This window comes from Acomys minous (genome assembly GCF_964271855.1).
Source record: "Acomys minous genome assembly, chromosome: 12".
In the NCBI taxonomy this organism is placed as follows: domain Eukaryota; kingdom Metazoa; phylum Chordata; class Mammalia; order Rodentia; family Muridae; genus Acomys; species Acomys minous.
Window position 1 is genome coordinate 78,568,958 of NC_140493.1, and position 12,158 is coordinate 78,581,115.

The window sequence follows — 12,158 nt, forward strand, 5'->3', positions numbered from 1 at the left end:
TCAGCAGAAGGTGCGCTCACCTACTTGGTCCCAAGGGTCCGTTTTCCCACTCGCCAGAAGGCTTTGGGTTGGGGACACAGACCTACTTTGGACTAAATGCAGGGCCCACCTGGAACCCAAGGTTTCTGAGCCTGTGAGAGGAGACGCAGGTGAGGGGGTTCCCCGCATTTCGCCAGCGCGAAAGGCCGCGCGCGTCCCGCTCCCGCCCGTGCCGGCCCCATCAGGGTTCTGCCATAGCTCCCCACTCACCGGCTCCGGCCACCTGAGTTCGGCTGCGGGACCTCGGCCGCCCGAGCCTCCTGACTTGCCCGCCCACCGGCCTCGCTTTCCAGTGCCCGCAGCCTCCCTCCGAAGTACATGGACCCGGGGCGGTGACCGGGAGTGGGGTGGGAGGCCAGGCTAGGGCGCAGGCCAGAGCGGCCGGGCCTCCGGGCGCGAGAGGGAAAGGGCGCCCCCTCTCCTCTCTGGAACGTGTCAATGCTTTGCACTTGGGGCCGGCATGCGGCTAGGGGTCCTTCCCCAAGGCCCTGGGACCCGGGCGCCCCCTGCCTCAGGCCCTTTCCGCGGGTCAGGTTGGCCCTCTGCGCTTTCCAGCCCTCGCCTAGGCTGCAGTCCGCGCGGGCGACTAGGTGGGGGCCAGGCCAGGGGGAGGGGTCTCGGGGCCCGCTGGCCCGTCATTGGTTAATATTTTATTCTGTTGACATGTTTTCTTACTGCTGAGGCTTCCGACACCTTCTCCTTGGCCCCCCCTCCCGTCCAGAGCTTGGCCTGAGCTGTCAAAACCCCGCCCCCGGAGACCCACAATTGGTCCAAAAAGCGTAAAATCAGCAATCAAGGGGGGCCTGGCTCGTTAGCGCAGGGGATCCGAGCAGGGCAGGACATGTGAGATAGTCACAGTTTTCCAGAGATCAGGACAAGATCTAACCAGTCGCGCGTGGTCCCCGGCGCCGGAGCCGGCCAGGACAGCCCAGCCCAGCCCAGCCCCGCGCAGAGCCCCCTCCGCCCCCGCGTCCAGAGCCCCGCGCCCCTTGAGGTGCGCGGGACGGGGAGCCCGGAGAAGCCGCTGCCGCGCCTGCCGCCCGGGCCGTCCGTCCTCCGCGCGCGCCGCCGCCCGGGCCGGGGGTCCGAGCCGCGCGCCCCCGGCCCCGGCCCCGGCCCCCGGGTGCCTGGGCCGGATGTCCCGATGAGAGAGCCGGCGCTGGCAGCCAGCGCCATGGCTTACCACCCGTTCCACGCGCCACGGCCCGCCGACTTCCCCATGTCCGCCTTCCTGGCGGCAGCGCAGCCCTCCTTCTTCCCGGCGCTAGCGCTGCCGCCCGGCGCGCTGGCCAAGCCTCTGCCCGACCCGGGCCTGGCGGGGGCGGCGGCAGCAGCGGCAGCAGCAGCGGCAGCGGCCGAGGCGGGGCTGCACGTCTCGGCACTCGGCCCGCACCCGCCCGCCGCACATCTGCGCTCGCTCAAGAGCCTGGAACCCGAGGACGAGGTGGAGGACGACCCCAAGGTGACGCTGGAGGCCAAGGAGCTGTGGGACCAGTTCCACAAGCTGGGCACCGAGATGGTCATCACCAAGTCCGGGAGGTAGGGCGGCCGGTAGGCCCAGGGGGCGGGCAGGCGGGATGGGGGACCCAGACAGTACCCACCAGCACCGGGCTGGTGCTCTCGGCTCACCCGCTCCGGCCTTGGCGCCACGTTCCTCCCCATAGACAAGCAAGCTGACTTTTTTCGTTTGGCACCGGAGCGAATTAAAAAGGAAAAGAAAAGCAAACATCTTTCGATTGAAATAAAACGAAAACACTCTCCTAAAGAATAGCCCCAACCGTTCTGAGTCTCAAAGCCCCGGTGGCTCGGCCCTGGCGGTTCTCCTCTGCCTGTTGTGGCCTCGCTTTTCTGTCTCCCGGTGGGCCTCGGAGTTCTAAGAGAAGGAACCTTCCCTGGATTCTCTGCTCGGATTCCCGGAGACCATAGTGCGACTATCAGGCGGTCTCCTGCTAGCTCCAGGCCGAACCCTAGGTTCTGGCAGCAAGCTGTTGAGCCTGCAGCTAGGCCCTGGAGAAAGTCTTGCTTGTCCTAGGAACTTGGAGCTCAGGACTAGCCACATCCTGGGGCCTTTAAGCCAGAAGAAAAACACAGTCCCCAATCCTCCCAATATTTTAGCCTCTGAGAGTCCAGGCCTCAGGTTCAACCCTGTTCACCCGAAAATCCAGGCTCAGGATCCCTGATAAGGCTCTAAATCGTTCCCCACCCCCCAAACAGAGGCCTTGGCAGTTTATTCCTACAAGCCCTGTCCTAAGAGTTTATTTCCTCTGAACGAATTTCAGGGCAGTTCAGAAAAAAAAAAAAAACCAGGGTATTTGTGAAGGGCCTAGTTTCCTTTTCTAAGCATCAGCCTTCGCCTCAGATGAGAGTAGAGAAGAAGTCCCCAAGACCTGAGTGCAACACTAACCCAACGCTTTACAAAGCAGGGTCTGGCCAGCAGAAATGAGCCGCCTTGGGAGTAACAACCGCAGGTCGGGCATTTTGGTAGCGCTAAGAGCACCGCACAATGTAAAGAACCCAATGACAAGCCTAGGTGGGGAAACTTCAGGCCGGGGTGTCCCGCCATCAGGAAAGTAAAGGGGCAAAGAAGAGCCGGGTCCCAATGGCGTGTCCCCCTTCCCTCCCTCCGAGGCGGATGTTCCCCCCCTTCAAGGTGCGAGTCAGCGGCCTGGACAAGAAGGCCAAGTACATCCTGCTGATGGACATTGTGGCTGCGGATGACTGCCGATATAAGTTTCACAACTCACGGTGGATGGTGGCAGGCAAAGCCGACCCGGAGATGCCTAAGCGCATGTACATCCACCCGGACAGTCCGGCCACGGGCGAGCAGTGGATGGCCAAGCCCGTGGCTTTCCACAAGCTGAAGCTGACCAACAACATTTCGGACAAGCATGGCTTTGTGAGTGTGGGCAGAGCGGCAGGCAAGGGGTTTAGAGCCTGGGTGCAGTCAGCTGCAGTTGAGTAAGTAGAGGGAGGCTAGAGGATTTCCAGAAGGGAGCAGCAGTCCGGACCCCCTAGAGTGCCACTGCCTAGGTCACTGCCCTGTGGCCCAGGTAAGCTGGGCCGGGCTTCCAAAGCCTTAGTCTGCAAGCCTTTGGAGGAGCATTCCCATAGCTTTGGGGATGGGGAGGTGGGGAGCTCCAGGCTACTTTCAACCTCAGTTCCTTTCCATCAGGATTTTGAGAGCTCTTTCTAGAGTAAAGACTGAGGCGGGTGCTGCCAGGTGTTGGTCAAGTAGCCCAGGTTTCTGTGGAGGTCACCCTGCTATGGGCTTGTAGACAGGGCTTAGAAAACCTGCCGCAACTTACTCCCGCAGCTAACCCTAGATAATCATGCTTTAGCCCGCAGCGAAGGCTAGGGAATCCAGAAACGAAACCCCCTTTCCTCCAGCCTTCTGGAGATCTTTTCCCTCCATTAAGGCAGATGTCCGATAAGGCAAGGGAAAGTATGAGGAAGCCTCCATTTCTGCCTGAGCCAAGGTCCCAGCAAATGATGGAGGGTTTGCTGGGCAAATGGAGACTTCTATTGCACTACAGGCAGCCTGTGGGCACCCACACACACACCCACACAAACCTCTCCTTCCTGGGTATTTCAGGGGCTCACTAATGCCAGGGAAAAGCGAAGTCAAAGAATGGAGTTGGGTTTTAGTTGTTTCTGTTTTGTTTCTTTTTTTTTTTTTTCTAACTGGGGGGTGTGATGGAAAGACAAGAGCTGTGAAAAAAGAGAAAAAAAAGCAAAAGCATGAGAAAAATAAAAAATGAAGTACAGGTGGAGGGAGGGAGGGAAGGAGGGAGGGAGGGAGAGAGAGAGAGAGAGAGAGAGAGAGAGAGAGAGAGAGAGAGAGAGATTCAGACCCCAATAGCAAAAAAAGGTTTAGGACACAGGCAGGGAACTGCTGGCTGAACCTCACACTCTTCACAGACGATCCTGAACTCCATGCACAAGTACCAGCCTCGCTTCCACATCGTCCGAGCCAATGACATCTTGAAGCTCCCTTACAGCACCTTCCGCACCTACGTCTTCCCAGAGACCGACTTCATCGCTGTCACTGCCTACCAGAATGACAAGGTGTGCCGGGCAGGAAGTGGACTTGGCCCCCTCTATCCCTCAACATTTACAGGCTCCAAGCCCTCTCCATTGAAACCCACCCCATAGCAGCAGCACCGCAGAGAGCTTGAAGAACTCACCACCCACTCAGATTCGCATGAGCAGCACCCACATAAATCCCCCTGGGCTCCCTCTCATACCCACACAGACACACAGACACACACACACACACACTCCCCCAGGCACTCAAACAGCTGGGCCGGAGTTGGAGTGGAGATGTTTACTTAGCAATTAGTAGAGATTCAGGCTCCCGCTGACATTTTTACATTTTATTCGTTCATTTCTTGGCTCAGGACTGTGAATCTAAATGAAAAGAGGGCGCCTGGGGCAATCTGCCCAAGCTCTACAGATGCTAGGAACTCAGGGTCCAATTTTTACTCTCCAAGGGAGCCAAAAACTGGGACAGGTGGCACAGCCCTGGCGAGCTCCTCTAAGCCACTTGTCTGGGTCCATCCCAGGCCCAAGGCCTTTTGGGAGAGGCTGAGAGAATTCTCCTTCGGGTGAAAAGAGCTTTTTCTACTTGTCTGCGCCCTCATAGATCACCGTGGATCAAATTGAGAGGGCCCAGTGTCTTTGGTTGTGTCTCTGTAAACACGGGTCTGCCTGGCAAGGCGCACTGTATTGGAGAGCCTTGGCTATACGTGGAAGCAAGTGAATTCGTTGGATTTTATAGGCACTTTGTTGGCTTATTTTTATTTTTTGTAAACTTGTTCTTCTGGGCCTGTGAGTGCAATGATTTGTCTCTGCCTGGACCTGCGGACCTGGGGGTGCGGGCACTGTGTTTGTCTGTGCTCAGGTGCCGAATCGTTTAACCTGAGTGACTACGTGAGGCTGTTTGTTTGCTTGGGCCTGTGTGTGCGTGTTGAGGGATTATTTCTAGAATAAGGCTTTTTGGAGTTGCAGAGATCCAGTCACTTTCCTAGATCCCTGCCTGCCGGCCTCACCTGCCTGGGAACTGTCCCTGGAGGGTGGCACGTCCCGGACCCCACCCCCAATCCTGGCTCTGTACTCCGTAGCCGTAGCCAGTAGCCGCTGACCTCGGGGTGCCCCTGGCCAGGCTGGAAGAGCCAAGTCTTGACTTAGCCCCGCTTCCTCGGTCCCGCAGATTACACAGCTGAAGATCGACAACAACCCGTTTGCCAAGGGCTTCCGGGACACCGGGAACGGCCGTCGGGAGAAAAGGTGAGCGATGAGCCGCCCCGTGGCCTGTGGTGCGTACCCCCCCGCCCCCCCCCCCGCCCCCAGGAAGCAGGGCTGGAGCGATGGCGGCTCACTGCTCCCTCTGCTTTCCCTAGGAAGCAGCTAACGCTGCCGACTCTCCGCTTGTACGAAGGGCACTGCAAGCCGGAGCGTGACGGCGCTGAATCCGACGCCTCGTCCTGCGACCCTCCGCCTGCGCGTGAACCACCGCCTTCCCCCAACGCAGCGCCCAGTCCCCTGCGCCTACACCGGGCCCGAGGTGAGCCGCAGAGTAGATTCGAGACGAGCTGGGGGAGGGGAAGCGACACCAAGGAATTGTCCCTTTAGGTTGCTCCTTAAAGCTAGTCTTTTGCTCAGTGATCAACTAATCTTAAAGGCCTAAATAAAAGTTACTAGAATGTGACTAGAACTTTCAATCTGGTACTCCCATGTAAAGATTGTCCCTGGCAGCCTGGACATTCGGAGCTGGGCCTCTTGTGGCATATGTGGTTGGAAATAAGCTTTCTCCTTCCGGGCTCGTTTTCTTCCGGTGTAAGAATGGGGTCTTGCATTTATGTGACCTGCAGCTGCCCCCTAGAAGCTCTCCCAACTTGACCTTCCCAAAGGCTGGTCTGTCTAAAGTGTCCGCGACCCGGCTGCGTCCGAGTAATCCGCGTGTCTCACCCCCGCCCCCTACCCCGCCCCTGTCCCCTTCCGTAGCCGAGGAGAAGCCGTGCGCAGCCGACAGCGACCCTGAGCCCGAGCGCCCGGGCGAGGAGCGCGCCGCAGCGTCCCTGGGCCGCAGCCCTACGCAGGACGCCAGCCCTGCTCGCTTGACCGAACCCGAACGCTCCCGGGAGCGGCGCAGCCCGGAGAGGAGCAGCAAGGATCCGACCGAAGGCGGTGGGGACGGCCCGTTTAGCCTGAGGAGCCTGGAGAAGGAGCGCGCCGAGGCCCGGAGGAAGGACGAGGGGCGCAAGGACGTGGGAGAGGGCAAAGAGCCCAGCCTGGCGCCGCTGGTGGTGCAGACAGACAGTGCGTCCCCCTTGGGTGCGGGCCACCTGCCCGGCCTAGCCTTCTCCAGCCACCTGCACGGGCAGCAGTTCTTTGGGCCGCTGGGAGCTGGCCAGCCCCTCTTCCTGCACCCAGGACAATTCGCGATGGGACCCGGAGCCTTCTCCGCCATGGGCATGGGTCATTTGCTAGCCTCGGTGGCTGGCGGCGGTGGCAATAGTGGAGGCGCCGGGCCTGGAACCGCGGCGGGGCTGGACGCAGGCGGGCTGGGCCCCGCAGCCAGCGCCGCAAGTACCGCGGCGCCCTTCCCGTTCCACCTCTCCCAGCACATGCTGGCATCTCAGGTAAGGCCTGTGATTGCCTGCAGCCAAAGGAGGGAGGCGCAGCTTGTTGGTGGCTGAGATGGGCTGAGAGCTTAAGAGATGTTATAGGTTCTCAGACCCTCTGAGAGACTAAATCTCGGCTACAGAAAAGCCATCTAAGTTCTGAAAAGTTAAAACTTGAACGCCTGCCTATGGTCTAACCAGGACGCTGCTTCTGAACCCTCTCTGAGCTTAGGAAAATCCCTGGTCCTCTCTGGACCAGTTTCCTCCTCTATAACCCTCAGCAAAGGGATAAGAGAGCACCCCTTAAAACTCTTCTGAAGAACAACTAGGATTGCGCCTGGGTTTTATAGGGATCACTTTTCTGACCCTAGAAAACTTTTGAGAAAGAATATCTTTACCTCACAATTGCCTCTGAGAAGACTCTGTAGGCTGGACGAACGAAGGAGGGAATTTTGCGTTATTTTCTGGACAGTTGAGTACCAAATGACTCACCTCCCAGATATTCCTGGCCCCTCTAAGGTCCTCTAGGAAGTCGCCTGTCCTGACAAGTAACAGGGCCGGTCTTTGCCCCTCTCTGTTTCCCCTGACTCTCCAGTCACCTCCAGGGAAGGGGGCTTAGCTGCCCTACAACCTCCTGCTGAAATTCTGAGTTCCCAAGGGAGAGTTTATGAAAATGTGGCCAGCGGCATAATAAGGAGATCGGATGCGCAGAGCAACCTCTTTAGTTACTTGGGTGGAATATTCCCTGAGGAAAGATTTGGAATCTCCTCAGTCAGTTTCTTCCCTCTGAGGTTTCTGGCAAATTGAACCCTTGAGATCTTATCTCCAGGGGAGGAAAACAGGAGTTTAGGTTTTTGAGAAAATGGCTCTGGTTCAGAATCGAATATGGGTAAAGTGTGTATGTGTGGGGGGTGGGGGGGTGGGTGACAATGAAATGAGTTTTGAACAGAGCTTATCATTGGGGTACATGACTCTGGGCTGGAAGGTTGATCTGAACTCCTGTTTTCTGTGGATAGGAATATCTCCTCTCCCAAAAAACTCTGGTCATAATGGAGGCTTTGGGGAAGCGAGGGCTTCTGGACACAACTGGTCAGTAGGCACAAACCCAGGGAGAGAGTACCTCAGAGCTCATGAGAAATCAATTGGTCTAGCTGTTATGGGGTAAGGCCAGAGCTGTATGTCAGGTAAAGCCGCGTCTGGAAAATTCAAAGTTTCCATCCCCTTCTCCCAACCTGAGATGCCAGGTCTGACATAAACAGTGGGGCTCGTACCCTTCCATTCATACCTACAAGCTGAACTGCTTCTTGCTTTCTCCCTCTTTGAACCAGGACTTGGGCTTTCTCAGTTTCTAGGACTGTCAGCCCCCTGTCACCCACTCCAACAGGCACACACCCTGGGACATAAGACATTATCTCAGAGGTCAGATCATCTCAAACTGGGGCTCCTAGAATGAGTGGCCTGTGTCCAGGGCTTCCTAGCTGCTCTGCTGTCCACCAGCAAAGAGTGCATCCCGTCCTCAGCCGCCACAGAGCTGCTGCCAGGTTCTTTGTCAAACCTTCAGGCCAGTTCATGAACCGGTTGGCACTTGTGTCCTATCCTGGCGGAGGCAAGAGACCCTTGGACACCCAAGCAGCCAAGCGACTTGATTATCCTGCCTTCCGAGCCTGTGTTCTTGCAGCAACTTGGAACCTGCAGACAGAAGGCATGGAAAAATCACTGTTGTAGATACCCAGGACCTCACATGGCAGTCTCTGCTGCCTGCTTGCCACCTGGACCCCTGCCTGCTCCGTTTCTTCCCTCCCGGCCTTTGTCCGTACTAGTTCAGCCAGTTGATGCTTACTCTCTTACCCTTACCATACCAACCAGCTCAGAGCAGGGCGACTCCAGGCCTTTGCCTCTCGCCTTAGGTGATGGACACACTCACTGGCTTTGGCCCTGGCCCGCTGGCTCAGCTCACCTGTGAGCCCGTGATTTTATAGTTTGCGAATTCTGGTTTTATAGCCTAAATGAGTAGTAGGGCAAGGAGTATCAAATTGTACTCAGGCTGAAGACACTGAAGATAGATGGCTAACCCCTTTTTCCTTCTGTTTCTTCCAGGGAATCCCAATGCCCACTTTCGGAGGCCTCTTCCCCTACCCCTACACTTACATGGCAGCAGCGGCCGCCGCCGCCTCCGCTTTGCCCGCCACCAGCGCTGCAGCTGCCGCCGCGGCCGCTGCTGGTTCCCTATCACGGAGCCCATTTCTGGGCAGTGCCCGGCCCCGCTTGCGCTTCAGCCCCTACCAGATCCCTGTCACCATCCCACCTAGCACTAGCCTCCTTACCACCGGGCTGGCGGCGGAGGGCTCCAAGGCTGCGGGTGGAAATAGCCGTGAACCCAGTCCACTGCCTGAGCTGGCTCTCCGAAAAGTGGGGGGCCCATCCCGCGGGGCCCTATCGCCCAGTGGCTCAGCCAAAGAGGCGGCCAGTGAACTGCAAAGCATCCAGAGACTGGTGAGTGGGCTGGAGAGCCAGCGAGCCCTCTCCCCAGGCCGGGAGTCGCCCAAGTGAGGGCCTGCTTGGCTGCTGGGCTGCCACACGACCCTCCCGGGCTGGGCTGTCTGCCTCGACTGCTTGGGACGTGTACAGCACAGAATGGGTATTTATTTAAATAAAGGAGGAAAAGCAGGCTTCGGCGGTCAGAACAGAGCCTCTCGTGGCAGGTCTGGGGTGTGGGCTGCTTCCCTGGGGTCTCAACCCGGAACACAGTCACTCCGGAGCCCCTGGATTTGATCCAGATATGCTTGAGAGTCAACTACGAGGGCACCCCTTTCTTTCCGAGCCCAGCGGTCCCTTTGGAGGCCACAACACGCATAAGGCAGCGGTGTAAAGCATCTTCGTAAAGCATCTCACGATCCCTGGCCTTGGGCCTGGAAGTGGAGGATGCTGGGATCAGAGGAGCCTGAAGTCAGTGTAGACTTGAGTTAGGAGAGTCCTGTCCATTTGGTCTTCCCACCTGTACCCTACAAGAGGCAGGCGCCGGTCCCACCCCTTCTCCTGGGTCAGCGGGGGAAGTTGCACTTCTGCTTTGAGTCCCCAGGGGGCAAAAGATATTTATGAAATAAATGGTAATTTGTGTAAATAAGCTTTAAGGTTCCCAGAAGATACAAATTCGTATTAATTTATTCGAAGGTGTACATTTCTGTGTACATATATTTAGAGATTAACTCATAGCATTTAATTTTTTTTTCATTTTACACGAGCATCTATTATTGTACAGGGCCCCAGGATCCTCGGCTGCTGGGGGGAGGGGAAGGCACCGAACCCCAGGGCAGGCCCACCCCACGCCCCTCAGCCTCTGCGCCCACGGTTTTGCCCGCCCGGCCCACGGGCCCCACCTCAGGTTTTCACTTTTTGCTCCGGAGGGAGAACGAAGCGAGAAAATAATAAAACGCTACGATGCGAAGTGAACCCCGCTGTGCGCTCTGTGGGCCGCGCGGGGCTGGGGCTCTGTGGGCTCAGAAGAAGGGGCTAAGGTGGGGGACGAAGGCTGGGCGCCTCTATCTGGCCGGCAGCTGCGTCTCGGCGACGGCTGGGCCGCGTGCAGAGCCGCGAGGCCCGGAGGCGCCGGAGCTTGGGCACGGGCTGGGCTTGGAGGCGCCGCTCCGCCTCGCGCCGCGGCTCCCTCTGCTGGCCACTTGCTGTGTGTCCGCAGCTCCTGCCACTCCTGGTACCTGATCGAAGGAGTCAGGCAAAGAAGGGCAGCGAACTGACCTGGACTCCTCGGTTTCTAGGACACTGTGGTGGATCTACCCATCACCCCCTTTCAACCTTTCTGGGTACATGCTCTGGGAAAGTGGGTGATTCCCTTCTTACTTTTTCAGGGCGACACGGAGACAAGAGAGAGGGGTGTGTGTGTGTGTGTTGGGGATGGGTAGTGACCGTACTTTTTCATTACCACGGACTCCAGAATTCTTTCCCGTCACTCTGCCTCCTGGAATCATTCGGTGTTTGGGCTGCTTAATAGAATGGGAAAGTCTGGCCTAAAAATTCCTTCCTAGAACTCATCTAGGGTATGAGTGTGGGTCCATAAGCTGCTCCTTTTCCTGCCTCAGCTAGCTGGTGACTTTCAAGGGAGTCCCACTGTGTCCCACCAGTCCCATTGGGCTGGTGCTTCCCGAAGACCAAAGCACCGTCCAGGAGAGCTATTTCACTCCAGAGGGCTCCACGTGATGACAACCTCCCGCTGACAGGTGCCTTCAGTAGGAGTGGCTGCCTCCTTCAACATGCCCCTGAGTCTGAGGTCGTTGAGCACCCCACCTTCATCCCTTTAAGTCTAGGGAACCAGGCGACGGTGGGGCACGCCTTTAATCCCAGCACTTGGGAGGCAATGGCAAGCAGATCTCTGTGAGTTCTAGGTCAGCCTGGTCTACAAAGCAAGTTCCAGGACAATCAGGACTGTTATGCAAAGAAACACTGTATCGAAAAACAAAAACCAAAAACAAAACAAAGCTAAGCCGAGCTCAGTGGCACAAACCTATAGTTCCAGCACTCAGGAGGGCAGAGGCAGGGGGATCTCTGTGAGTTCAAGGCCAGCCTGGTCTACAAAGAGAGTCCAGGACATCCGCAGCTATGCAGAGAGACCTTCTCTTGAAACAAACAAACAAACAAGGAGGAGGAGAAGAAAAGAAAAGAAAAGAAAAAAGAAAAACAAAAAGTCTAGGGGGTTTTGACATCCAACCCAAGGAGGTTGCCTCTTTAGGCACTGTGTACCCGTGTGTGTGTGTGTGTGTGTGTGTGTGTGTGTGTGTGTGTGTGTGTTGGGGGTGTGTGTGGTGTATGGCTTTCAACTGGTCCTGGACCATCAGGGATAGTGATGTGAAGGGGAGGGTGAAGATGTAGGACTGAAAGTTTCATGAACTCCAAATGCTGGCGACATCTTCCTGGGCTGACACACTTGCAAGGAAATAACTTTGTCCAACTCTTCCTGGCAGAAGGCTGCTCAGGTTCCAAGCCCCTCTCTTCTCAGGCCAAGAGGAAGAGAGTATGGAGTGTGGCGGGGGGGGTGGAGGGGGTGGGGGGTGGGGGGTGGGGGAGGGGGAGGGGCGCTAGAGGGTCCAATCCCAGTTCTAGGTGGGTTATGGCTCCCCAGCTTTGATCTACTTGGACTGACCAGTGGTCAGTCCACGAATCTAACCAGAGCAGGGAAGCTTCCTTCCTGGTCACGCAGAATCTCTCCTTATCTCTGCGTTGTTTGAGGTCGCTGTGGGTTGAACTCTCTGCAAAATTCACAGAGCAAGGTACACACGGGCTTCTTGCGGCCTCTCACAACCAGGAAAGAATGTTGGGAGTTGGCTTTGGGTCCCCCTCGGCCTGCTGCGGACACCAGGGGGCAGCACTCGAGATGGTGGGCAAGGCCTGCAGAACAGACACTAGAGGGGTCTGTCTTTGACGGCCAGGAGGCACCAGCCGGCTTTCCCTTTATTCTGATGGTGGCTGCGGCAACTCGTGAGGTGC

The 12,158-nt window shown here is 57.3% G+C and overlaps 1 protein-coding gene across 1 annotated transcript; it reads left to right on the top strand.

Annotated features, from left to right (window-relative positions):
• The first annotated feature begins 894 nt into the window (after nucleotides 1–894).
• Nucleotides 895–9,331, top strand: TBX2 (T-box transcription factor 2). Its single transcript, XM_084803277.1, has 7 exons — nucleotides 895–1,578; nucleotides 2,668–2,935; nucleotides 3,958–4,104; nucleotides 5,249–5,325; nucleotides 5,439–5,602; nucleotides 6,043–6,680; nucleotides 8,760–9,331. The coding sequence occupies exons 1-7, from the start codon at nucleotides 1,184–1,186 to the stop codon at nucleotides 9,210–9,212; spliced, it is 2,142 nt and encodes a 713-aa protein (XP_084659403.1). The 5' UTR covers nucleotides 895–1,183; the 3' UTR covers nucleotides 9,213–9,331.
• The last annotated feature ends 2,827 nt before the right edge of the window (nucleotides 9,332–12,158 follow it).

Coding starts and splice junctions, on each gene's coding strand:
- TBX2 (XM_084803277.1), top strand. CDS start 1,184: ATGAGAGAGCCGGCGCTGGCAGCCAGCGCCATGGCTTACCACCCGTTC. Junction 1,579..2,667: donor GTCATCACCAAGTCCGGGAG/GTAGGGCGGCCG, acceptor CCTCCCTCCGAG/GCGGATGTTCCCCCCCTTCA. Junction 4,105..5,248: donor CTGCCTACCAGAATGACAAG/GTGTGCCGGGCA, acceptor TCGGTCCCGCAG/ATTACACAGCTGAAGATCGA.